The following is a 26,308-nucleotide window of genomic DNA, read 5'->3' on the forward strand; positions in this document are numbered from 1 at the left end:
CTTTCCCACCCTCCAACTACACAGTCAATGTACAAAGCCTTTGCAAGATGTCTTTGAGTGCAGTTCTCCACTTTTCTCAAGCTAAGATTACTGGGAGATTTTGGCTCTGAAGCATTCAGAACTGTGAATGCAGTTCTTTGCTCAAACACAGGCGGTAAAAGAACGGTATTGCCATGTATATGCAAAGCTGCTCAAGTCTTTACATACACATGTTCTAGATATAGAGTCTAAAATGGTGATCTGGGAAAAAGGTAAACATGCCCTTTAGTCGAACCTCTTCCAGACTACCTCCCTTTAAGGGCTGAGCTTATTTTGCCATTGAATGGTGAGACAAAGATATTGCCCCAGTTCTCTTCAGAGAGGCACATGTGCCGTATTCAAAATGGTGCTAATGAAAATGACAGCTTCCTGGCATTTCAGGGTGTAATTTCGTGCGGAAGTATTTAAACGTATGCGTTTGTGTATAGATGTTTGTCACTATAGTAATGCCTAGCCACAATATAGATTTTTTTTTTTTTTTTTTTTTTTAAATAATATGAAGAGATCGGTGGTTACTGCAGGTTGTAGGCTTGTCGGAAGAGGTGGGTCTTCAGGTTCTTTTTGAAGGTTTCGATGGTAGGCGAGAGTCTGATGTGTTGTGGTAGAGAGTTCCAGAGTATGGGTGATGCGCGAGAGAAGTCTTGTATGCGATTGTGCGAAGAGGAGATAAGAGGGGAGTAGAGAAGGAGATCTTGTGAGGATCAGAGGTTGGGTGCAGGAAAGTCCCGGGAGACGAGGTCACAGATGTATGGAGGAGACAGGTTGTGGATGGCTTTGTATGTCATGGTTAGGCTTTTGTACTGGACTCTCTGGTTAATGGGGAGCCAGTGATGGGATTGACAGAGGGGAGAGGCCAGGGAATAGTGGGGGGACAGGTGGATTAGTCGGGCAGCTGAGTTTAGAAAAGATAGGAGGGGTGCGAGAGTGTTTGAGGGGAGGCCATAGAGCAGGAGGTTACAGTAGTCGAGGCGGGAGATGAGGACATGGACTAGGGTTTTTGCAGATTCTTGGTTTAGGAATGTACGGATCCGTGAAATATTTTTGAGTTTAAGGCGGCAGAAAGTGGAAAGGGCTTGGATATGTGGTTTGAAGGAGAGATCAGTGTCAAGGATCACCCTGAGACAGCGAGCTTGTGGGACTGGAGAGAGTGGGCAGCCGTTTACTGTAATGGATAGGTTCGTTGTGGGAGGGGGGGTTGCGTGAGAGCATGAGCTCTGTATCCCCGCCCCCACCACTGACAGGCCGTTTTCTGTGCGTGGGCAGAAAGATGCCAATCAGCGTTGTGGGCGGGGTTACAAAAAGTTCTACATTCAGAGAACTACATCTGCAGCAGATAAGTGATTGTATCGTAATAATATCAAGCAGCTCAGTGATGCCTCTCAGCTATCTGGGTGTCTGCCCCTACATCATGCTGCTCTCAGATGAGGGAGCAAATACCTGGTGGCAGATTCCCTATAAAACTGCTGTGCAGTGCATTTAGTTTCTGCATCCAGCACTGAAATACGCTCTTGCTTCGTGGGTGGAACATCCTAAAAAGGTTCGCTTTTTGGCAGGTATCCTGCACCCATTCTGTAATAGAGCACATCCAGTGGGGGCCACACCTTATTAACGCTCCGCCCTAAAATGAGGCATTGCACAAGCACTTTAAGGGGGGATTAATCCTCTTGTTTGTGGGAATTGGCGATTCAATGTCAAATGAGGAGCATTGTCCTTTGGACCAGTCAGCAGTGCAGCCTATTTGGCCACTAGATGGCCCTACTGATGTATCTTGACACAACCAACAAAAAAAATGACGACAAAATGTAAATCTGACAATTGGTGGCGATGGTTTTCCTTTACATTTACTACCTAATACATTGATCATTTGTCCTTCAGAACAGTGCGCTTAAAGGGAACCTGTCACCCCCCAAAATCGCGGTTGAGGTAAGCCCACCAGCATCAGGGGCTTATCTACAGCATTCTGGAATACTGTAGATAAGCCCCCGATGTATCCTAAAAGATGAGAAAGACACGTTAGATTATACTCACCCAGGGGCGCTCCTGCTGTTGGTCTGGGTCCGGCGCCTCCCATCTTCATCAGATGACGTGCTCTTCGGGTCTTCACGTTGCCGCTCCGGCGCAGGCGTACTTTGTCTGCCCTGTTGAGGGCAGAGCAAAGTACTGCAGTGCGCAGGTGCGGGGCCTCTCTGACCTTTCCCGGTGCCTGCGCACTGCAGTACTTTGCTCTGCCCTCCACAGGGCAGACAAAGTACGCCTGCACTGGAGCCGCAGCGAGAAGACCTGAAGAGGACGTCATCTGATGAAGATGGGAGGCGCCGGACCCGGTCCAACAGCGGGACCGCCCCTGGGTGAGTATAATCTAACGTCTTTTTCTCATCTTTTAGGATACATCGGGGGCTTATCTACAGCATTCCAGAATGCCCCCGATGCTGGTGAGCTTACCTCACCCGCGATTTTGGTAGTGACAGGTTCCCTTTAAAAGAAGGTGGAATGATAAATAAACATTGTAACTTTGCAATAGCTATGTGAAGTACTTTTATATTCAATATTTCAAATCTCAAACTGCTTAAGTATAAAGGCTGAGCTCTCACCACATTCTCTTCAACAGGTTTTATACGTTTATTTGTTCAGTCTGCAATTCCGGACCAGAATACCTCAAACGTCTATCTTTACGATGGTAAGTCTGTATAATGTCAAGCTCTTGTGTATGTTCCACTGGTCAGAGACTGTCGGGCTGATATACAAAGTTATCTAACTTTTAGACAATGTAACTTGGACTAGGCAGTCTTAAAATCCGCCAAATTTGTAAGTGGATCATGCTGTGTGATAATATTGGCGAATCTTTGAAATGTCTAGACTAAGCTTACTCCATATATTAGTTGTCTTACTTTAGTCAGCTAAGTTGCATAAATATGTAGCTTGGTAAATCAGGCTTACTGAGTAGAGATTTTGGCATATAGCTGCAAATACAAATGTATACATGTAATAGAATTGCACTTCAATTATTTAACCGTTTCACAAAAATTAGGTTTATGTAAGCAAGTTGCATTCTAGTTATAGAGTTAGCTGTACAGATAAAGTCCTAAATTTACATACTTAGGTTGCTGTCATATCGATCACTTCCACAGATCCCATGATACACTATAGTTAGTGTCAGCAGGATTGTACTCAGTAAACTACAGACACTGGCAGGTTGGTGCCGTTATACTGATTAAAATGATACCTGAGGTGATGAAATCCTTCTTGTGGTTATTTAATCTTTATTTTCATTTAATCAGATTCTCGTGCTTCGGGGAGGCAGACAGGCTATCGATGTATGTGTTGTGACTGTCACATAGCTGTGACACATGTAACTGAGGCACCAAACAGCTGATCATCGGGAGCGCTCCAGGTATCCGGGTTCCCGATGCAGCTATTCAGTAAGTCCTATAGCTATTTGGCTTAGAGGTTATCCGAAGCTATTCGCTCTTCACTAGTAAGCAGAGAACCACACAAATCTATCCCCACAGCCCCCCAACCCCACAGGCCGCCCCAGAGCACATGAATCTCAATAACTGAAAACTGCAAATAAAGATTAAACAAAAACCACAATACGGATTTCATCACCAGGTATCATTGTAGTCCATATAACCACGCCAACCTGACAGTGTCTGTAGGTTACTGAGCAAAATCCTGCTGACAAGTTCTCTTTAAGTAAGACCAGTTTCTGATATCTGATTCAGATGTAACTTCTGAGCCACTAGGAATGTAATGTATAACCCCGTCCCCACCACTGATTGGCAGCTTTCGGTGTGCGCTCTGCATAGGCAGAAAGCTGCCAATCAATGTGGGCGGTATTATACACAGCCCATTGTTCAGAGAAATCGAACTGCTAGATCTGCAGCAGAGAAAACAGGGATTTTTTTTTTTTTTTTTAAATCAAAACTGCTGCAAACCGCTCGGTAAGTGACGTGTCTCTGGAATCGGGGTCTCTGCACCTGTATAATGCTGCTCTAAGATCAGGTAGAAAACACCTGGGGACAGATTCCCTTTAAATGCATTTGTTTGCTTTTTCACCTATAGTTTTTTTTTTTGTTTGCCTTTTTCAGCTAATTATTATTTAATTACAATCTGAGAGGGTATGGATCTGTTGAATACATGCTGTTTTGTTCTTTTGATTCCTAGGGTAGACATAGCACACCTCTGCCTATACAATTTAAGTGTTGTTCATAAAAAGAAGTACTTTGATTCAGAACTTGAGCTCATCACATATATAAATGAAAATTGGGATCTATTACATCCTGGCGAGGTACGTACTTCAAGTATTTTACAGAAGGAACTTGATTGCAAATCATTTCATGTTCAGTAATTATTGAGGGCTTGTTAAAGAGAGCAGTTCTCTTCCAAATCCCACAAACATATTTTGCATGCAGTTCTTCAACAGTAATACAGATTTAAATGGGTGATAACTTGGCACTCCAAATTATCGTATCAATCCAAGTATAAGGTTTCAGAACACTTTAGATGGCCTCTATCCCTCCCAATCCCTCAGCTGCATACCAGCTCGGCCAGGGCTGCACGTGTTCTGTATGTGAGTAAGCTGCTGCCAAATACTGTCAGAGACTTTTCCCCCTGTCCTTCATTCTCCTGCCATCATCTGCACTGATGGGGCTGAGCTGCGCTGCAGTACCAGAGAAGAATTGCCTCATAGTGCATTGACGGAGGTCCGCTTGAGGCACCAAAAACAGGTTTTAATGTTGCACTTACGAGGGGTGTTCATTAAAGATTTCCCCTGACCCACTTCCAGTGGACTGAGAGCAATGAAGCTTGGCACTGTTTAGTCCTTCTCTACATAGGTGCCACCTAGGGACACACGCTTCTCCCATCTTTTTAAACCACTGTAAACACCTAGCTTGTGACTTCGGAAATCAGAGTCTCATCATCTGGAAAATGCTTGCCCTTTAAAAATAACTCCATTGTTGGAAAGAGGTTGAAGTCTGATGGTGCGAGGTCGGGTGAATTCATGGATGCGGTAGAATTTCAAAGCCACAGGAGCATGCTTCCATTTGGGCAACATGTGAGTTGTGAATTGGTGCATTGTCTTGCAGAAGGCGGACACCTCTGGTAAGCGTGCCACGTCTTTTGGTTTTGATGGCCTCCTGCAGTTTCTGCAGCAGTGAAGCATGCCCCAGTGATCATGGTACCCTTTGCTAGGAAATCCATCAATATTACTTGGTGCTGGTCCTGAAAGACTGTGAGCATAACCTTGCCTGCCGAGGGCTGGGCCACCTGCCTTCTTTGGAGGCAGTGAGTCATGATGCTTCCTTTGCACAGACTGGACTTTATTCTCAGGATCATAGTGATGGACCCAGCTTTCATCCTGTGTAATCAGTCTGTTGAAAAAGTCCTCCTGGTTTCCATGGCACAATAGAGCCTGAGAGCATTTGACTTGTTCCTGTTTCTGGAAAGGTGTGAGCAGTCAGGGAACCAGCAAGCCAGATACCTTATGCATGTGACTATGGTCTTGGAAGATTCTTTCCACAGACCCCACAAAATTCTTGATGTTTTGAGCTTGGTGGCGAATGATTACATGGCGATTTTCCAAAATGGCGACCTCCACTTGCTGGATGGTGTGTTCATCAATAGCAGAGTGGGATCACCGTGGAATTGGAGCTGTTTGCGCCGAAGTCCGACCACATTTGAATTGACGATGCCAGTTCTTGACTACATCATATGATGGGGAATCATCACCATAAACCTTTTTCATCTCATCGAATGTCTTCTTTGGTGTGCGGCCTTCCAAGTAAAGGAACTTGATGACTGCTCTGTATTCCACTGGGTCCATTATCAAATCTCACACCACTTAAGCACCTGTAAAATCAAGACCGTTCTCAGTTCTGAGTTGTAAATTGGCATGTAACCTATAGAGACATATTATCACACGTGTGTCATTAAAGATTTCCCCTGACCCCCTTCTATTTATCACAGGACGCTGAAAATCACAAGATAGATTAGATATACTGATGGAGATTCTATACCATAGTGTATAGGAAATAATAAGGGTATCTGCTTTAATAGGTTTACTATGCTTGCATATTCTATAAAGTATAGAAGAAAGTAAAAAAAGAAGCTAGAAATAAAAGCTTAGTCACAAAGTGTTCTCATCTCCCCAATTGAGTATAAAAAAATTAAATAAAGGTTCTCAACTTTTGCTGTCGAGAAAGTCTCAAGGCTGTAATAGCATTTGACTGAAAGGTTTTTCCTGCTGGTGCATCCAGGAATCGCCTCCTCTGGGTCAGAATGCTGTATATGATAATGTAAACAGGAACACATGGGCTACTTGCACAGTGAACAAGTCTGTATGATCATGTTCACACACCACCAAGAAACCTGAAGACACAAAAGAGAATAGTAAAACCAAAAACACTCAGTTTGAAAAAATGTTGCAGTAATCCGCAAGTGCTAGTAAAAGATGTAAAAAACAGGGTATTTGGTTGATACGTTTTTTGCAAAAAATGTATACTAAGCTGCTCTACCAATCTTCACGGTATACCCTTATCAGAGCAGCTGAATATGTAAGAATATGGAAACCTGTAAACTACATGTACCAGAAGTACATTCTGGGCGCTAGAGCTTCTCTTGCGTAAACGTCATGTGTATTGTGTAAAATGTACCTGTTTTGGTCAACACGTATGATTTAGACTATAAGTACGTCTTTATTTACAAGATGTGCTAGAGTTTGGAGTGTTCTTCTGGTACTTATAGTTCCATAAGTTTTCCTTTAATGACTTCTCCTATGGAAATATAAGAAAACACAATGTCCGATCGGTAGGAGTCCAACACCTTACATGCCCATAAGGAAGAGCCAAATGGTCAGAACCAATTTCTCCTGTTTTATTGGTATGCCTTTGTTTTGGTAGTGTAGGGACTCTTCGCTGCACGTCTCGCTCATTAAGTGCCTTTATTACACGGTCACTTCTCACAAAGAAAATAAAGGGCTGAGTTACTCCTAGTTTGGTGCTCTTAAATGGTCGCCATCATATCCACAAGTTTGCATAACTCAATATTGCAAACAAATAAGATATTTTACAAAGTTTTACATATCAGAAATTTGCTTGCTCCTACACTTATAAGCCAGTTTTTCACCTCCCAGTTCTTGAATTTGCAAGCTACTGTGAAAAAAAAAACACCAAAGAGCTGCTCAAAACTTTCTTGGTAAAGGCAAGAAGGGGACTGCCAGGCCACTAAGTTGTCAGGTTCCAGCTCCTATAAAACTATGGTGAGGGAAAGAGAGGAGCATAAGTGAGAAAATACAAATCCCTACAACATCGGCAGATCTTGCTGCTTTAGTGAGTGATTTTTTTCATCCCGATGCTGGATTCACAGCTACAGTGCTCATTATGGCTTGGCTGCATAATCTCTTCTATGCTGCTTTAAATTGTCTTCCATGATCTTGATACTTCTGAACACATCCTAAACAGAGAAATAAGAGCAGGAATCTGTAACTGTGTATGGGAGACAACATAGTAGGTTGTCTTCACAAATTAGGTCAAATAGAAAAATAGGGAGTCTACAGAGGGGAAAGCTGGTGAAAAATGCAGGATAAAAGTCATGTATGGGCTAGAAAGTGTTATTCCTCACGTAATCACACAAAACAGGTTATTGTGACATGTCACCTTAAACGAAAGGTACATTTTAAAGAGAACCTGTCAAAAGTCGCCAGTATTTACACTCCTTTTATTCCTGCTGCTACCCTGAGAATTAAGTTGTTTGTGTTTTTTTTTTTTTTTTTTTTTTTTAATTTGTGACATGTTCCCCTAGATAAAGAGCATGTATTTAGCACTATACAATAAGGTCCATATCTCTGAAACCTGAAACTGTGTTGTTGATTAAAAATAAAATTAAATTGGAAGAGTCGGTGCAGCAGCAGGAATAAAATTTAAAGCAATAACTGCACGTTTTTGACCCAAAGACAGGTCATCAGCAATGCCAGCTCATTCCATGTAACTTTTTTGAATGAAATTTCTTTCTTCCAGTTGGCAGACACACCTAAGGCCGAACGGTATGAACATATTCTGGATGCTTTAAATGAGAATAAAACTATGTAAGTTTTTTTTTTTTTCTCACCCAAACCTAATTTTAATCTAGTAATTGTCAGTGAAATAAGAAAGCTCTATAAGTTTTGAAATAATTTATAAAGAAAATACTGTATAGCCAAGTGAAAATTATATAACAAAATATTTGCATAATGGAAGCTCCTGCAACTTTCTAAAACATCTTTTATTCCCTACAATTTGTAAAATCTTTGCGGTCAGTCAAAGATCACTTTTTGCTTGCACTCAGAGTAATATTCTGTAGATTTGGTACATTTATTATGTACAGGGTTATCCTCACGGTTTCTAAAAAAAAAAAAATGTACAAGTGCCATCTGATTATGTTGCCATACTGAGGAGCATTATGGACCTGCTAATGTCTGTGCCATTACTAGGGTGTTTCTGTGGCTGCATTCTGGATGATGGCAAAATGAAGGTGTATAGCGTACATTTGGGGTTAAAGACTTGATGATTTTGTCAATAGTAGTGACACACTGGTTGATACACAAATTTCTGATGAAACCCGTGGACACTCTTGTACTACTTTTCATAAGGGCACTGTGACACTCGCTGAGTTGAAACTGTTCCAGTTGTATTGCCCAACAAAGTCTGTAACTATGTTTCAACCCTCAGGTTTATGTCCGGAAAAGAAATTAAGAAGAAAAAACATTTGTTTGGTCTGAGAATTCGAGTTCCTCCTGTTCCCCCAAATGCTGCTATTAAACTTGAGAAGGAAGAAAGCACATCCCATGAGTTTAAGATCAAGGGCAGAAAGTCATCAAAACTGCTGCCTGTTACAAAGTAAGTGGTGTTCAAGATGCCGTAAATGAAGCCGCCCATAAGACGGCACATTCTGTAGGGCCTCATTCAGATGCCTCTGATGGTTCTTCACATGTTCATAAAATGGTCCGAGTGTTCTCTGTGTGTTTCATCTGATTTCATCAGTATTTGGTCAGTGTTTCATATGTGATTTTCATGTATGGAAAAGCAATAAATTGCAAATCTTGTTCTATCCATTGAGATGCCAAAGTGTAACTGTCACTATACACTGTGCAGAATTATTAGACAATTTTAGAGGATTATTTTTTTTTTTATTGATCAACAACTATGTTCTCAATCAACCCAAAAGACTCATAAATGTCAAAGCTTAATATTTTTGGAAGTTAGAGTGTTTTTTTTATTTTTATTTTTTAAGATTTGACTGTTAGGAGGATATCTGTTTGTGCAGGTAACTATTACTGTGTAGACTTATTAGGCAACTTACCATATAAGACGACCCCCAACTTTTCCATATAAAATACGGAATTTGGGATATACCCGCCGTATAAGACGGGGGTCATCTTATAAGCCCAGTCATCTTATACGGCGTGTGGTTCCCAGGGGCTGTCGTCCGGTTCAGATCCGACCCCCCAAATCTCCACCGACCTGGAGCCTTTCTAGGCATCTAATTTAGGCCGCAGCTTCGGCCTAGCCGCCGCCCCCTCTCCGCCCTCTGGATGACAAATATGACACTCTACAGTGTCATATGGGGGGGGGGGGGGAGCGGATCGAGACAGAAAGGGCACGTTTTTTCACAGCTCTGCCGCCCTTTTTCAGCTCCCCGCCCCCTTCCTCTTCTTCTCGGCGGCCATTTCTGCTGCAGGACAAGGATTAACCCTGCATCTCCTGGTCCACAGGACCAGGCCAGGCAGTCTCCGGGGGGCACAGGACTGTGGATCTTCGGCGCTGGACCTAGGGGCAAACTGGTGGGGTAAGATCACAGCTGGGTTTTTTACTCGGCTGTGAATCCATATTCCCAATAAGGCTCCCCTATAGGTTCCTCTGCATAGCCACCCCTGTGGGGTCCTCTGCATAGCCAGCCCTTCTGCACTCTGTGCACTATGCCGGGCTCAAGGTCCAAGAGAACCAGGCAAGACCGCTATTATGCAATCTGCACAGCCTGCAGGACCGCTCTCCCCAGTGGCAGCACGTACCCGCACTGCAGGACTGCATCCAGACTACTGTGTCAGAGCCCCAAGAAGCCCCTGCCAATGCTTCGGTGTCTAATGCCACACCGGAATGGGTCTCTCAGATGTTGCAATCTATGACGCAGTCTATAGATAACCTAACCTCCACATTTCTTCAGGCTCTGCAGAGTCATGCCTCGGCTATGACCGCTACCCAGCAAAGGGAGAGCTTGACTCAGGGACAGGACAGGGACCAAATCCCCCCCCCTAGCAATACAGCGCTAGTTGAGGACATAATCTCTTCCATCCATCGGGTGCTGGACATTTTTGATCCGCCACCAGAGGTCCCAGAACACAAGATTTCCTTTGAAGGAGCTCTGAAGCGCCTAAGGTTTTCTCTAACCTCCCAGAGTTTAAGGTGATCCTTAAAAAGCAGCTCACAGCCTGAGAGAAAATTCGCTAATCGCAAACATCTGGAGGCAAGGTACCGTTTCCCATAGAAGGACACCAAGGAATGGACAGATCCACCCGAAGTGGACCCCCCAGTCTCTAGGCTAGCAGTACAGTCCCTCCTTTCACTGCCAGATAGCTCAACCCTCTGGGACGCAGCAGACCGGCAGGTAGAACACATCGCTCGTTCAATTTTCGAGGCTGCAGGGGCATCCCTGGCTCCCGCGTTCGCTTCAGTTTGGGCTGCCAATGCTATTCTGGCCTGGGCCAAAAATTTACAAGCTGGCCTCCAAGCATCCGCTCCTGATCTGTCGGACCAAGTGGTTCAAATAGCAGTTGTAGCAGATTACATGGTTCATGCAGCTCTGGATTCAGCAAGGGGTGTAGCGGGGATAGCATCAAACATCAAACGCCATCACAATTCGGCGTATCCTCTGGCTGCGGGAATGGAAAGCGGATGCAGCCTCAAAGAAGTCCCTCACGCACCTCCCCTACCTCAGTGGGCGACTCTTCGGTGAACAGATGGACACGATGATATCCAACGCCACCGAGGGTAAAAGTACCTCTCTTCCCCAACTGAAACCTAAACGCACACAAGAAGCGTAACCAAACTCGATTCCAATCCTTTCGGAACTCCTTGGGCTTGTCCGTCTCGCGTCCAGCACAAAATCGTAACCGTTCCCCTCGCAGGGAAAACTCGTGTTCGACGCAAAGGTCGGACAAGACCTGGCAGTCAAAAGCAGGCCAGTCTAAGCCCAGAGGAAGAAAATCTCAGACTTTCTCCTCATCATGACTCATCGACTCAAGACACCACACCCGTAGGCAGCCGACTTTTGCTCTTTCATAAAGTCTGGCTCCCTGTTAAAGAAGACAGGTGGGTCAGGGAACTAGTGTCTTCCGGATACAAAATAGACTTCACCTCCAACCCACCGGACCGATTCTTCCTCTCTGTCCCCCCAAAACCACCAGCCAAGGCTCGTGCCTTCCACCAAGCGATCTCCTCGCTTTTTCAAGCTGGAGTCATAGTACCGGTCCCCACGGCCGAGCGCTTCCGAAGGTTCTACTCCAATCTATTCGTAGTCCCCAAGAAAGGAGGCAGCGTACGGCCCATACTGGATCTAAAACAGCTCAACAAATATGTATGGGTCCGTCACTTCCGCATGGACTCCCTTCGGTCCATCACTGCGTCCATGGAGAAGGGAGAATATCTCGCCTCCATAGACATACAAGATGCATATCTGCGTATACCTATTGCACCCGCCCATCAGAGATTTCTCAGGTTCGCAATTGACCAGGAACATTACCAGTTTGTGGCTCTCCCGTTCAGACTCTCCAAAGTCATGGCAGCCACCATAGATGTCCTGCACTCCAGAGGCATAGTAGTCGTTCCATACCTGGACGATCTACTCATCAAGGTTCCCACCTTCAAGGACTGCGAGCTCAGCGTCTCAATCACAATAGACACTGAGTCGCCTAGGCTGGTTAGTCAACGTACAAAAGTAATCACCAACTCCGAGTCAGTCTCTGACCTTCCTGGGAATGCTATTCAACACCTCCAGGGGTCTAGTGCTCCTTCTCAAGGACAAGGCACTGGCTCTCCGCCTAGGAGTGCGCACCCTCCTCCGCAAACCCCCTCGATCTCTCCGGTTTGCCATAAGAGTCTTCGGCAGGATGAGGGCAGCAATAGAAGCGGTCCCATTTGCCCAGTTTTACCTCAGGCCTCTCCCAACTAGCCATCCTCAAGTCCTGGGACAAGAACCCTTTCTCTCTCGACAGGGAGTTCCGGCTAACGTAGTCAACCAGGAGGTCCCTGCACTGGTGGCTCAAGCCAACCTCGCTAGCAAAGGGGAAAGCCTTTCTCACAGGTCAATGGAGGGTTCTGACCACTGACGCGGGCCTGACGGGTTTGGGTGCAGTGCACCTACACCACAGGGCAAGTGGTCCCCAGTAGAAGCGACCATGCCCATCAACATCCTGGAAATTCGTGCCATCCTCCTGGCATTGAGGGCCTTCCATCACTTACTGGCAGCCTCTCACATCAGAATACAGTCGGACAATGCCACGGCTGTGGCATATGTGAATCACCAAGGGGGGACCCGCAGTACCCAAGCGATTCTAGAAGTGTCACACATCCTCCACTGGGCGGAGGACACGGGGTCGGTTCTCTCGGCGGTCCGCATTCCGGGTGTGGACAACTGGGAAGCAGACTTCCTCAGCTGACAAGGAATAGACTCGGGAGAGTGGTCTCTCCATCCCGAAATTTTTCGCCAGATCTGCCATCGCTGGTGGACCTCGGATGTGGACCTAATGTCATCCCACTTCAATGCCAAGGTCTCCAACTTCATGGCCAGAACACACGATCCGCGGTCGCTCAGAGCAGACGCTCTGGTTCAGGACTGGACCCAGTTCCAGCTTCTGTACATTTTTCCACCTGTCCCCCTGATATCCAGAGTGGTGAGGAAGATCAAGCAAGAGGGAGTTCCAACCATCCTTATCGCGCCGGACTGGCCCTGATGTACATGGTACGCCGACATCGCACAACTTGCAGCAGATGCCTCCCCGACTGCCCGGATCTTCTATCATCACAAGGCCCGTTCTACCACCAGAACTCAGGGGCCCTCAATTTGACGGCGTGGCCCTTGAAACCTGTGTTCTAACCCAGGCAGGGCTCTCGCCGGACGTCATTAGGACCATGATCAGGGCACGGAAGCCAGCTTCTGCCAAGATTTATTACCGTACATGGAAAGCTTTTTTTACCTGGTACAAATCTCGTGGCCAGACCCCACTCCCTTATTCCCTCCCCAAAGTACTTGGTTTTCTCCAATTGGGTCTGGAGGCTAGGCTGTCCCTGGGTTCGCTTAAGAGCCAGGTGTCGGCCCTCTCAGTGCTCTTTCAAAGGCGCATTGCTACCTAGCCGTAAGTAAGGACTTTTTTTCTTCAGGGGGTTTCCCGATTGGTTCCCCCCTACAGATGACCACTAGAAACGTGGGACCTCAACCTGGTCCTGACAGCATTGCAGGAACCACCCTTCGAACCCCTTAAGGAGGTCCCGCTCCGCCTTCTATCCCAGAAGGTGGTTTTCCTGGTTGCAATCACCTCGCTACGCAGGGTGTCTGAACTGACAGCACTCTCCTGCAGACGGCCCTTCCTGGATTTTTTTCACCAGGACAAGGTACTCCTCCTTACCATCCCATCCTTCCTTCCGAAGGAGCTGTCTAACTTCCACCTCAATGAGGAAATTTCACTGCCATCCCTTTGTCCGGTCCTGGTTCACAGAGTGGAGAAGGCTCTGCATACGCTTGACCTTGTCAGGGCATTGCGTATATGTGTCTAGGACTGCGTCCTTCCGGAAGTCTGATTCTCTTTTCCTTCTTCTGGAAGGCGGCCGCAAGGGTCTGCCAGCTTCCAAAGCTACCCTTGCCAGGTGGATCAAATCCTCCATACAAGAGGCCTACCGCCTTAAGAATTCTCCTCTTCCAGCCGGTATTACGGCACACACTACACGGGCGGTAGGGGCCTCCTGGGCCATTTGGCACCAGGCTTCAGCACAACAAGTGTGTAAGGCGGCCACTTGGACTAGCCTACACACGTTTACTAAACACTACAGAGTTCATACGCAGTCTTCAGCGGACGCGAGCCTGGGTAGATGTGTTCTGCAGGCGGCGGTGCCCCAAGTGTAGGGGCCTGTCTGCACAATATTCGTCCATTGCTTCCCACCCAGGGACTGCTTTGGGAGATCCCATGGTCCTGTGTCCCCCAATGAGGCGACAGAGTAAAGGAGATTTTTGTGTACTCACCATAAAATCTTTCTTTTAGCCTCTAATTGGGGGACACAGCTCCCACCCTGTTGCCCGTTCCGGGCCGTTGTTACTGTTGAGTTCTCATATTGTTTTCTTGAGCTCGTACATAGTTGCTTTCTTATAGGCATGGTTATGTTATTCATATTACGTTCCTCCTAATGCTTTTGCACAAAACTGGAGAAGGCTGATGCCGTCCAGGGGTGTATACTGCAGAGGAGGAGCCACAATTAATCTTTTTCAGATTATGCATAGTGTGCCTCCTAGTGGACAGCAGCATAACACCCATGGTCCTGTGTCCCCCAATTGGAAGCTAAGAGAAAGGGATTTTACAGTGAGTACACATAAATCTCCTTTTTTCTTAAAAGATACAGACTTCTTCCTGCACCACTGCTTGAAGAAGTTGTCTTCCAGACACTGGCAGTAGGTCTGGGAGTTGAGCTTCACTCCATCCTCAACCCGAAAAGGTCCCACAAGTTCATCTTTGATACCAGCCCATACCAGTACCCCACCTCCACCTTGCTGGCGTCTGAGTCGGAGTGGAGCTCTCTGCTCTTTACTGATCCAGCCTCTGGCCCATCCATCTGGCCCATCAAGAGTCATTCTCATTTCATCAGTCCATTAAACCTTTGAAAAGGCAGTCTTAAGAGATTTCTTGGCCCAAGTCTTGACGTTTTATCTTATGTTTCTTCCTTACCTTGGCCATGTTGCTGAGTATCGCACACCTTGTGCTTTTTGTTGCCAGTAACGTTGCAGCTATTTGTCATGAAACGCTTGATTGTTCGGTGATCACGCTTCAAACGTTTGGCAATTTCAAGACTGATGCATCCCCTTGCAAGACCTCTCACAATTTAGGACTTTTCAGAGCCCGTCAAATCTCTCTTCTGACCCATTTTGCTGAAGAAAAGGAATTTGCTTAATAATTAAGCACACCGTATATAGGGTTTTGATGTCATTAGACAACACCCCTCCTCGTTAGAGATGCACATCGCGTGATTTACTTAATTGGTAGTTGGCTCTCAAGCCTGAACAGCTCTGAGTAGGACAACATGCATAAAAAGTATCATGTGATGAAATTACAACTTGCCTAATAATTCTGCACAGTTTGTATAAACAGTGCTGCAAATCAGTGGGAGTCCAGGTTCTGAGACCCCCACTGATCAGTCATAATACCACTCTGAAGTGCTGCATGAGCTTTGCACATAGAGCGGTGTATGGGCTCAAAAGTAAGTCTATGGATCCATGAATTCACTCTTACACAGCAGTCTCCGGACCCTTAGACTTACTATCGAGTCCATAGACTGCTCATGCTGTTGTGGACTTCAGAGATGTATTTTGACCGGCAGTGGTCTTAGGTCCCAGACCCCACTAGTTGGCAGCATTATGCAGCACCTGTCATATAAATAGTTTGATATAGTGTCAGTTACGCTTTAGTCACGGATTGCACACATGAGCCATCTACGTGTTGTCCGTTGTGTTCACGGACTCCTAAATTGCTATGGGTAATTTTGATCTGTGACTCCATTAAAAATCAGACAAGGTTTCTTTTTGTTTTGCAGATACAGTCCGCAAAAAACCACGGACATGTGAATAGCGTCATAGATTTTAATTGGTGCATGTTCAGTCCGTGAAAAACACTTGATGAACATGAAAATTGGACATCTGAATGAGGCCTTACCATAATTATTGGAGCTGATAGGAAAAAATGCCAAGTTTGTAGTTGCCTTTTGAAAATGATTTCAGCTTTATATATTTGCATATATGTCTCTTATCAGACATGTGTCTCTATGATGGAAACCATAGTGCGTTTAAGTGCTTAAAACTTGTGATATCATTTATTTGTAAACTATCAATTTGGTGGAAATGTCTTTCTAGAGAGGAGAATAATACAGAAGTTAAAAAACGGAAACCAGTGGGTCGTCCTCCAGGTTCGCACAGAAGAAAGATATTCCAGAATGACACCTGCAATTCTCCATCTCCGGTGAGCAGGATATTATCTGACGAGAAGTTGAAATGTATTGATTCGTATAACTTAATTCACACTCGCAGGTCTTCATCTCAAAGTACACGGCAGCTCGAGTAAAAGTACAACAGTGTCCATAAATGAAGGAAAGAAAATCGTCACTCGACCCTCTTCATCTTACACTCCAGCCTTATTTTCACTCGTGCAATAATGCCATACCGACTAGCTAACGTTACTAAGAAAAATGGGACTTTAAAATAAACCCCCGAAACTCTAAATAAAAAGTTTTCCTGTTTTTATAAATCATTATTTAAAAACGAAAGGGACTCCGAATTGGTATCACTGTTTACATCATTAGATATAAACTGATCACATTATATAACCTATACATTGAACACCATGGAAAAATAAATTGTAAAAAACTATGGGAGGATTGCTCTTTTTGTATATTCTATCTCCCAAGGAAGGGAAGAATGGGTAATAAAAAAGCAGAATGATACAAATATGAACTCATCCTGTTAAAAACAAGCCCTTTTCGTGCTCCATCTGCAGGAAAAGTAAAACGTTTGGACTCCCAGAATTTAGAGACTTTTTTTTTTTTAACCCCTTCACCCCAAAGCCTGTTTTCACCTAAGTGACAGGGCCAATTTTTACAATTCTGACCACTGTCACTTTATGAGGTCATAACTCTGAAACGCTTCAACGGATCCTGGTGATTCTGACACTGTTTTCTCGTGACATATTGTACTTCATGATAGTGGTAAAACTTCTTCGATATGACTTGCATTTATTTGTGAAAAAAAACAAAAATTTGTCGGAAATTATGAAAATTTAGCAATTTTCAAACTCTTAGTTTTTATGCCCTTAAATTAGAGAGTTATATCACATAATATAGTTAATAAACAACATTTCCCACATGTCTGCTTTACATCAGCACAATTTTGGAAACATAATTTTTTTTTTGTTAGGACGTTATAAGGGTTAAAAGTTGACCAGCGATTTCTCATTTTTGCAACAAAATTTGCAAAACCATTTTTTTACGGACCACCTCACACTTGAAGTGACTTTGAGGGGTCTATATGACAGAAAATGCCCAAAAGTGACACCATTCTAAAAACTGCACCCCTCAAGGTACTCAAAACCACATTCAAAAAGTTTATTAACCCTTCAGGTGCTTCACAGGAATTTTTTGAATGTTTAAAAAAATTGAACATTTAACTTTTTTTTCACAAAATTTTTACTTCAGGTCCAATTGGTTTCATTTTACCAAGGGTAACAGGAGAAATTGGACCACAAAAGTCGTTGTACAATTTGTCCTGAGTACGCCGATACCCCATATGTGGGGGTAAACCACTGTTTGGGCACATGGCAGAGCTCGGAAGGGAAGGAGCGCCATTTGACTTTTCAATGCAAGATTTGCTGGAATTGAGATCGGAGCCCATGTCACGATTGGAGAGCCCCTGATGTGCCTAAAATGTGGAAACCCCCACAAGTGACACCATTTTGGAAAGTAGACCCCCTAAGGAACTAATCTAGATGTGTGGTGAGCACTTTGAACCTCCAAGTGCTTCACAGAAGTTTATAATGTAGAGCCGTAAAAAAATTTTTTTTATTAATTTTCACAAAAAATTATCTTTTTGCCCCAAATTTTTTATTTTCCCAAGGGTAAAAGGATAAATTGGACCCCAAAAGTTGTTGTGCAATTTGTCCTGAGTACGTCGATACTTCATATATGGGGATAAACCACTGTTTGAGCGCATGGCACAGCTCGGAAGGGAAGGAGTGCCATTTGACTTTTCAATGCAAAATTGGCTGGAATTGAGATCGGACGCCATGTCGCATTTGGAGAGCCCCTGACGTGCCTTAACAGTGGAAACCCCCCACAAGTGACCCCATTTTGGAAAGAAGACCCCCTAAGGAACTTATCTAGATGTGTGGTGAGCACTTTTAACCCCCAATTGTTTCACTAAAGTTTAGAATGTAGCATTGTGAAAATTAAAAAATCATTTTTTCTTTCCACAAAATGATGTTTTAGCCCGCAATTTTTTTTCCCCCAAGGGTAACAGGAGAAATTGGACCACAAATGTTATTGTCCAATTTGTCCTGAGTACGCGGATACCCCACATGTGGGGGGGAACCACCGTTTGAGTGCATGGCAGAGCTCGGAAGGGAAGGAGCACCGTTTGAAATGCAGACTTAGATGGAATGGACTGCAGGTGTCATGTTGCATTTGCAGAGCCCCTGATGTACCTAAACAGTAGAAACCCACCACAAGTGACCCCATATTGGAAACTAGACCCACCAAGGAACTTATCTAGATGTGTTGTGAGAGCTTTGAACCAACAAGTGTTTCACTACAGTTTATAACGCAGAGCCGTGAAAATAAAAAAAATTTTTTTTTCCACGAAAATATTTTATCCCCTATGTTTTTATTTTCCCAAGGGTAACAGGACAAATTGGACCCCAAAAGTTGTTGTCCAACTTGTCCTGAGAACGCTGATACCCCATATGTTGGGGGGAACCACTGTTTGGGCACACAGGAGAACTCGGAAGGGAAGGAGCACTGTTTTACTTTTTCAAAGCAGAATTGGCTGGAATTGAGATCGGACGCCCCCTGATGTGCCTAAACAGTGGAAACCCCCAATTATAACTGAAACCCTAACCCTAGCCCTAACCCTAGCCCTAACCCTAGCCCTAATGGGAAAATGGAAATAAATACATTTTTTTACATTTTATTATTTTTCCCTAACTAAGGGGGTGATGAAGGGGGGTTTAATTTACTTTTATAGCGGTTTTTTTGGCGGATTTTTATGATTGGCAGCTGTCACACACTAAAAGACGCTTTTTATTGCAAAAAATAGTTTTTGCATCACCACATTTTGAGAGCTATAATTTATCCATATTTTGGCCCACAGAGTCATATGAGGTCTTGTTTTTTGCGGGACGAGTTGACGTTTTTATTGGTAACATTTTCGGGCAGATGACATTTTTTGATCGCTTTTTATTCCGATTTTTGGGAGGCGGAATGAACAAAAACCAGCAATTCCTGAATTTCTTTTAGGGGGGGCGTTTATACCGTTCCACGTGTGGTAAAATGGATAAAGCAGTTTTATTCTTCGGGTCAGTACGATTACAGCGATACCTCATTTATGTAATTTTTTTTATGTTTTGGCGCTTTTACACAATAAAAACTATTTTATATAAAAAAAATGGTTTTTGCATCGCATTATTCTGAGAGCTATAACTTTATTTTTCTGCTGATGATGCTGTATGGCGGCTTTTTTTTTGCGGGACAAGATGACGTTTTCAGCGGTACCATGGTTATTTATATCCGTCGTTTTGATCGCGTGTTATTCCACTTTTTGTTCGCCTGTATGATAATAAAGCGTTGTTTTTTGCCTTGGTTTTTTTTTGTTTTTGCGGTGTTCACTGAAGGGGTTAACTAGTGGGATAGTTTTATAGAGCGGGTCGTTACGGACGCGGCGATACCAAATGTGTACATTTATTGTTTTTTTTTTTTTTTACATAAATAAATGGATTTATTGGGAAACGTTTTTTTTTTTTTTTTTAATTTGGGGATTTTTTTTTTTTTTTTTTTTACACATTCTATTTTTTATTTTTTTTTACTTTCTAACATTGTCCCAGGGTGGGACATCTCTGTATTAGATCAGATCGTTGATCTGACACTGTGCATAGCACAGTGTCAGATCAACGATCTGACAGGCAGCTTAGCTGGCTCTCCAGCGCCTGCTCTCAGCAGGCGCCGGCTAGCCAGGTCACTTCATGACCCGGAAGGAGTCCGGCGGCCATCTTGGATCCGGGGACTCCTTCCGGGTCACCGGAGCAACGCGATCTCATTGCGTTGCTCCGGTGGGAGAGCGCAGGGAGCCCCCGTCCCTGCGCGATCCCCCTCTATGCCGCTGTCACTACTGACAGCGGCATCAGAGGGGTTAAATGCCCGCGATCGACGATAGCGCCGATCGTGGGCATTGCTGCGGGGTGTCAGCTGTCGTATACAGCTGACACCCGCACCCGATCACCGCGGCGCTCAGCGCGAGACCGCGGTGATCGGTGCGCCGTACTAGTACTGCTGCTGGCACTAATGCAGTGCCGGCAGCGCAGTACTAGTACGGCGCATGTCGCGAAGGGGTTAAATACCGGTAAGTGTATTTATTGTGCAAAATAAATAAATTTGGTATGTAGTTAATTTGTGGCCTGCAGAATAAAAACTAAATGTCAATTACAGCTTGCAATGAACATTGTAAAATCAAAATTCCCACCCAAATTGCAATTTTTTTTTTTATCCATCCCTACCAATAATTATAAAATACAACTCGTGATGAAAATAAGACAATAATGCATTTGTCTACATGGACGGGAAAATAAATGCTATTCTAGTTCTTGAATTAGATCTATTAAAAACTGAATAAAATTGCCAGGTTTTAAGGGGCAAAACGTGTATATTTAATTGGTTAATCAATGCAGAATATTGAGACATTTTAGTGTAAAAACTGATTTTCAAGGGTGGATCCCCCCTCTTCAGGTTCACGGCATTTCTCCTCATTTGGGGACACAGGACCATGGGTGTTATGCTGCCACTAGGAGGACACTAAGCAAATACACAAAAAAATTAACTCCTCCTCCGAAGTATACACGCTCTGCTGGCTCTCTCGTGAACCAGTTCTTGCTTAGTGTCTTTAGGAAGCACTAGGGTCTGATTTCAGACCCAGACTTTATTTTATTTTTCTATTTTTTCTCCATTTTTTTTTTTTTTTTTCACGGATTCGACGGGCAACGAGGCCTTTCAAGGTTCCGATCTCCCAAAAACTTCAACAGGCGGGAACGCGGAGTGTCGCCTCCCTGTACCCTCTCCTGCAACTTCTACTTTTGCCTGGGCTCTTATAGGGGCGACGGATCCTGAAATGGGTCTGCTCTCCCCACACCATCAACGGACGGGAACATGAGGTATCGCCCTCACGTACCCCCTTCCGGAGCCAGGCCTTCATCGAAAAGCTGTTCCCTGCAGTGGAGGCCCCCCCAATGTGGCCAAGGAGAATCCCCTGCAGCAGCTATGTGCCCCTGCACCACCACTGTCTGAAAGCGGCTGATGCCAGGAGGCAATGGGACCCTCTCCACCTCCCTATCAAAGGGATGGTGGATTGAGGTAGAATATAGTGCCACAGACCACCTACAGTAACTGTGAGTACCCGGAGGCTGGAGATTGCGGAAAATGCAGTCAGTCGGCAAGGGGGGAGGAAGGCTTGTTCCCTCCCCCCTCCAGGGGTCCTGTGTGGAGGTCCGGAGCCCAGAGGTGATTGGTGCTCCTCATTTTTCTCTCCACGCGCCGGCGTTTGAGCCCCCAACCCCCCGGTCCTCGCTGGAATTTCCCCTCCGCTGCGTCCAGTGCGCTGTCCGCAGCACTGGCCACGCCACAGCGCTGGCCGCGACTCGTGCCAACGCTGACCGGCCATTGCGGCCGTCACCTGTAATTTAGGCCCCGGCTTCTGGCCGTGATAGGCCAGATCCCGTACGACTCCGCCCCTACTTCCTGGCACCTGCCGGCCGGCTTTTCTTCCCGGGATGATGCACATTGCAGGCTGCGTCCCTCCCCCCCATAGCTCCGCCTACTCCTTCTGGCGCTTCTTGTTGCCCACAAGAAGCGCCGACTCCATTCTCGAGCCTTGCTTCCTGGATAAAGGAAGTTCAGCGTGGACCCTCCACCACCAACGCTGACGACGTGGCAGTACAGCAATCACTGGGGGCACGGACGCAGGACCAGGGTAAGCTAGCGCTTGCTGCTTAACTCCTCCACGGCAGATACATATTTAACCCCTCCGCTGCAGACTCGCTCTGCTAGCCAGGTACATCCCTACAGCTCTCTGCAGCATCGGCAGCTCCCTACAAACGTCTCCAAAATGTCTCAGCCACAAGCTAATAAAAAGGCAAATAAAACGCACGGTTATCTACGCCTCATGCAATGCTTCCCTACCGCAGAAGTACCCAAAACCCCTCTGTACCGTCTGTGAGGCTTCAGGCTCTAAGGAGACCGCCGCTGCTGTAGAACACAGCGTTGCCAACCCCCCCTGAGTGGGCTACTTCTTTGACACAGTCCATGGCTTCCCTCGCTCGGGCACTAGAATCCTTTCGTGATTCATCCTCAAGTCAGGGCATTGCCGTACCCACAATAGAGGGTCTCCCTGCTGCACAACAGTCTTCAGACAAAGGCCAGACGGCGATGGGGAGTACTCATTCCTCCAGGAAGCGTACCCATGTGGCATCCCCACAGAACTCCGATGTTTCCTCAGCCGCTGGTTCCGTATCTAGTTCCCCTTCTCCAGGGGCTTACAGCGAGCACGATTCAGAATACGAATCCGATGTTGCCCCACACCCGGAATCCCCTGAGTTCCAGGAGTCTAATGATTCCTTCATTGAGGCGGTTAATCACACTCTAAAAATTGACGATGCGCCCGGTACTAATCAGGACCACCCAGTGTCCTTTAAGCGTACAAAACGGCCCCATAAGGTTTTCGCCAACCACCCTGAGTTTACAGACATTGTTACAAGACATAGAAGCCGCCCAGATAAGCGTTTCTCGGGCCTAAAACCGCTGGAAGCTTGGTACCCTTTTCTTCAGATCTAAGAAAGCACTGGACTGAGTCCCCTGCTGTGGATCCACTTATATCAAGGCTTGCTTCAAAAACCCTCTTATCTCTGGCGCATGGGTCTTCCATTAAGAATCCCACTGATCGTCAGATTGACAACCTGGCCAGGTCGGTCTTCGAGGCCGCCAGAGCAACTTTATTCCCATCATTTGCCACCACTTGGGTAGCTAAAGCTATGGTGGCCTGGGCCGAGGCCATAGTGAAATCCAGTAGAGACAATAGTTTGCTGCCCGATGTACTCAATCTTGCCTATCAGATTGCCCGTGCAGGGGATTACGTTATTCATGCCTCTCCAGATGCGGCCAGTTGTGCTGCACTTTCGGCCGCAAATGCTGTTTCTATCAGGAGGGCATTGTGGCTCCGAGAATGGCGCGCAGACTCCGCTTCAAAGAAATCCATGACTTCACTGCTGTACCAGCATGGGCGCCTGTTCGGAGATAAACTGGCGGAAAAAGTAAATTCCTCCCTCAGTGTAGGCCCACTCACCCCTTTTGGAACCTATCCCAGGTTCGCTTCCGACCCTTTCGCGGCACCATGGGCTGGTCTTCCGCAACTGCTTCCGCTAGCTCTTCTCGCCCCCCACACAGAGCCAGTGGCTCGCAACCTTCCTTCAAGCCTTCTAATTCCTGGAGAAACAGATCTCCCCGATCCAGACCCAAAAGTGCCCCTTTCCGAAAATTCTCTTCTCAATGACTTCTGGCCGTGTCCGGTAGACACAGGCAGAGTAGGCGGCCGTCTACTCTTGTTTCACCAAGTATGGTTATCGGTCTTTCACGACCAGTGGGTCAGAGATCTTGTGTCTTCCGGATACAGAATAGACTTCTTCTCCCCCCCCCCCCCCCCTCCCTCCGGCGCGCTTCTTTCAGTCTCATCTTCTGATGTCCAAGGCGCACGCAGTTCTTTTACCAGGCCTTACACGTCCTCCGCAACAGCGCAGTTTTCGTTCCGGTTCCTCCCACAGAAAGGTTCAAGGGCTTCTATTCGTGGTCTCCAAGAAAGACTGAACCATGCGTCCCATTTTGGACCTGCAGTTGTTGAACAAATTCCTCTCAGTCCTCCACTTCAAGATGGAATCCCTACGGTCTGTCATCACTACTTTGGAAAAAGGGGAATACCTGGCGTCAATCGACATCAAGGATGCATATCTTCACATCCCAATTTTCCAAAGTCATCAAAGAGTCCTACACTTTGCGGTCGGAGACGATCATTTTCAATTCACCGCTCTGCCCTTCAGGCTCGCCACCGCCCCAAGGGTATTCACAAAAGTCATGGCAGCCGCCATGTCTATCCTACACTCCCAGGGGCGTGGTGATTCTTCCATATGTGGATGATCTTCTCGTCAAAGGTCCATATTATCGGGCTTGTGAAGAGAGCGTCACTGTCACAATCAACACTTTCTCGTCTATGTTCGCTGGTGAAAATGGAGAAATCGCCATCCGTTCCATCCCAGCGTGTCCCCTTTTTGGGGATGATCTTGGACACTTCCCTAGGGTTGGTAATTCTCCCTCCAGAAAAGATTTCCTCTCTAATCCGGGGAGCCCAATTGTTATCTCTAGGCCGCTCACTCCCTGTGGTTCGCCATTCAGGTACTCGGGGAAAATGGTGGCATCTATCGAGGCAGTGCCGTTTCCCCGATTTCACTTCCGTCCCCTGCAGCAGGCTTTGATCTCAGTATGGAACAAGAATCCAGCCTCCCTGGGTCGCCTCTTTCGCCTGGCACCCATAATCAGGCGATCTCTCAGGTGATGGACTGCAAAGTCGTCCTTGGATCAGGGAAGGTCTTTCCTCCCGGTTCACTGGCTGGTAGTGACCGACGGCAGTCTCCTCAGATGGGGAGCGATTTTTCGTCACCACACGGCTCAGGGACGTTGGACCGCTCAGGAAGCCAACCTTGCAGTTTTTTGTTGTGCAAACCTCCGTTTTTGATTTTCCAAAAGGACCTGGTAGTTCTCAGGACGTCCCCGTCCTTCTTACCTAAAGTCGTCTCTTCTTTTCATTTGAATGAAGACATTGTCTTGCCCTCGTTCTGTCCGGCTCCAGTCCATCGTACTGAGAAAGCCCTTCACACTCTGGACTTGGTGAGGGCTCTCAAAGTACATTTCCAGAACTGCGTCTTTTCGCAAAGCTGATGCCCTTTTTGTGCTTCCGGATGTTCACAGAAAGGGTTTGCCTGCCTCGAAGGCCACGATAGATGACTTCGTTCAGCGATTCACAAAGCTTACCGTGTCAAGGGCCAGCCTATCCCTGCGGGGATTAAGGCACACTCCACTCAGTTAGTGGGGGCCTCCTGGGCCATTCGGCACCAGGCATCCGCTCAGCAAGTGTGTAAGGCCGCGACTTGGTCCAGTCTTCACACGTTCGCTAAACATTACAACATTCATGTTCAAGCCTCCTCAGATGCGGCCGTCGGCAGACATTCTTCAATCGGCATTTTCGCATCTGCAGGCTTCATTTAATCACTTAATTCTCTAAGCATTGGGTGCGTGAGGTTTCACCTGTTGTGACGTTTTCCCACCCAGGGACTGCTTTAGGACGTCCCATGGTCCTGTGTCCCCCAATGAGGCGAAGGAGAAACCGGGATTTTTGTGTACTCACCGTAAAATCCTTTTCTCCGAGCCAATCATTGGGGGACACGGCACCCACCTTGTTAGCCGTTGGCTTGTAGTCTTTATTGGTTTTGACATATTGAAATTCTGTTTGTGAGCTCCTACTGCTTTGGCATCGAACTGGTTCACGAGAGAGCCAGCAGAGGGTGTATACCGCAGAGGAGGAGTTAATTTTTTTTTTTTTTTTTGTATTTGCTTAGTGTCCTCCTATTGGCAGCAGCATAACACCCATTGTCCATGGTCCTGTGTCCCCCAATGATTGGCTCGGAAAAAAAGATTTTACGGTGAGTACACAAAAATCCCTGTTTTTCTGTGCTCAATTAGTACAAATGCTCCTTTAAGGCTGTGTGCACACGTTCAGGATTTTTCGCGTTTTTTCGCTATAAAAACGCATAAACGCATACATATGCATCCCATCAATTATAATGCATTCTGCAATTTTTTTTTTTTTTTCCCACGAAAACGCATTGCGGTAAAAAGCGCATCATGTTCATTAATTTTGCGGATTTTTCACGTTTTCCCACTATTTAATGCATTGGGAAGCTCTGGGAAAAAACGCATCAAACGCGGAAAAAAAAAAAAAACGTATGTGGATTTCTTGCAGAAAATGTCCGGTTTTGTTCAGGAAATTTCTGCAAGAAATCCTGACGTGTGCACATAGCCTAAAGGTATCTGCACATGTTCAGTGTTTGGTGCAGAAATTTCTGCACCAGCTGGCAGGAAAAACGTAGTTGCTGAAACTCACGTTTTTTTGTGGCATTTTTTACTTGACT

The 26,308-nt window shown here is 45.8% G+C and overlaps 1 protein-coding gene across 1 annotated transcript in view; it reads left to right on the plus strand.

The window, feature by feature from the left end:
• MTF2 (metal response element binding transcription factor 2) overlaps positions 1 to 26,308 on the plus strand; it is a 60,513-nt gene that overhangs the window by 26,153 nt on the left and 8,052 nt on the right. The window contains exons 8-12 of the mRNA XM_069737578.1: positions 2,648 to 2,716; positions 4,204 to 4,327; positions 8,055 to 8,122; positions 8,745 to 8,912; positions 16,180 to 16,285. Of these exons, the coding sequence (XP_069593679.1) occupies positions 2,648 to 2,716; positions 4,204 to 4,327; positions 8,055 to 8,122; positions 8,745 to 8,912; positions 16,180 to 16,285 (535 nt within the window). The remainder of the gene's footprint in view (positions 1 to 2,647; positions 2,717 to 4,203; positions 4,328 to 8,054; positions 8,123 to 8,744; positions 8,913 to 16,179; positions 16,286 to 26,308) is intronic.

Source organism: Ranitomeya imitator, chromosome 8, assembly GCF_032444005.1.
Source record: "Ranitomeya imitator isolate aRanImi1 chromosome 8, aRanImi1.pri, whole genome shotgun sequence".
Taxonomy (NCBI): domain Eukaryota; kingdom Metazoa; phylum Chordata; class Amphibia; order Anura; family Dendrobatidae; genus Ranitomeya; species Ranitomeya imitator.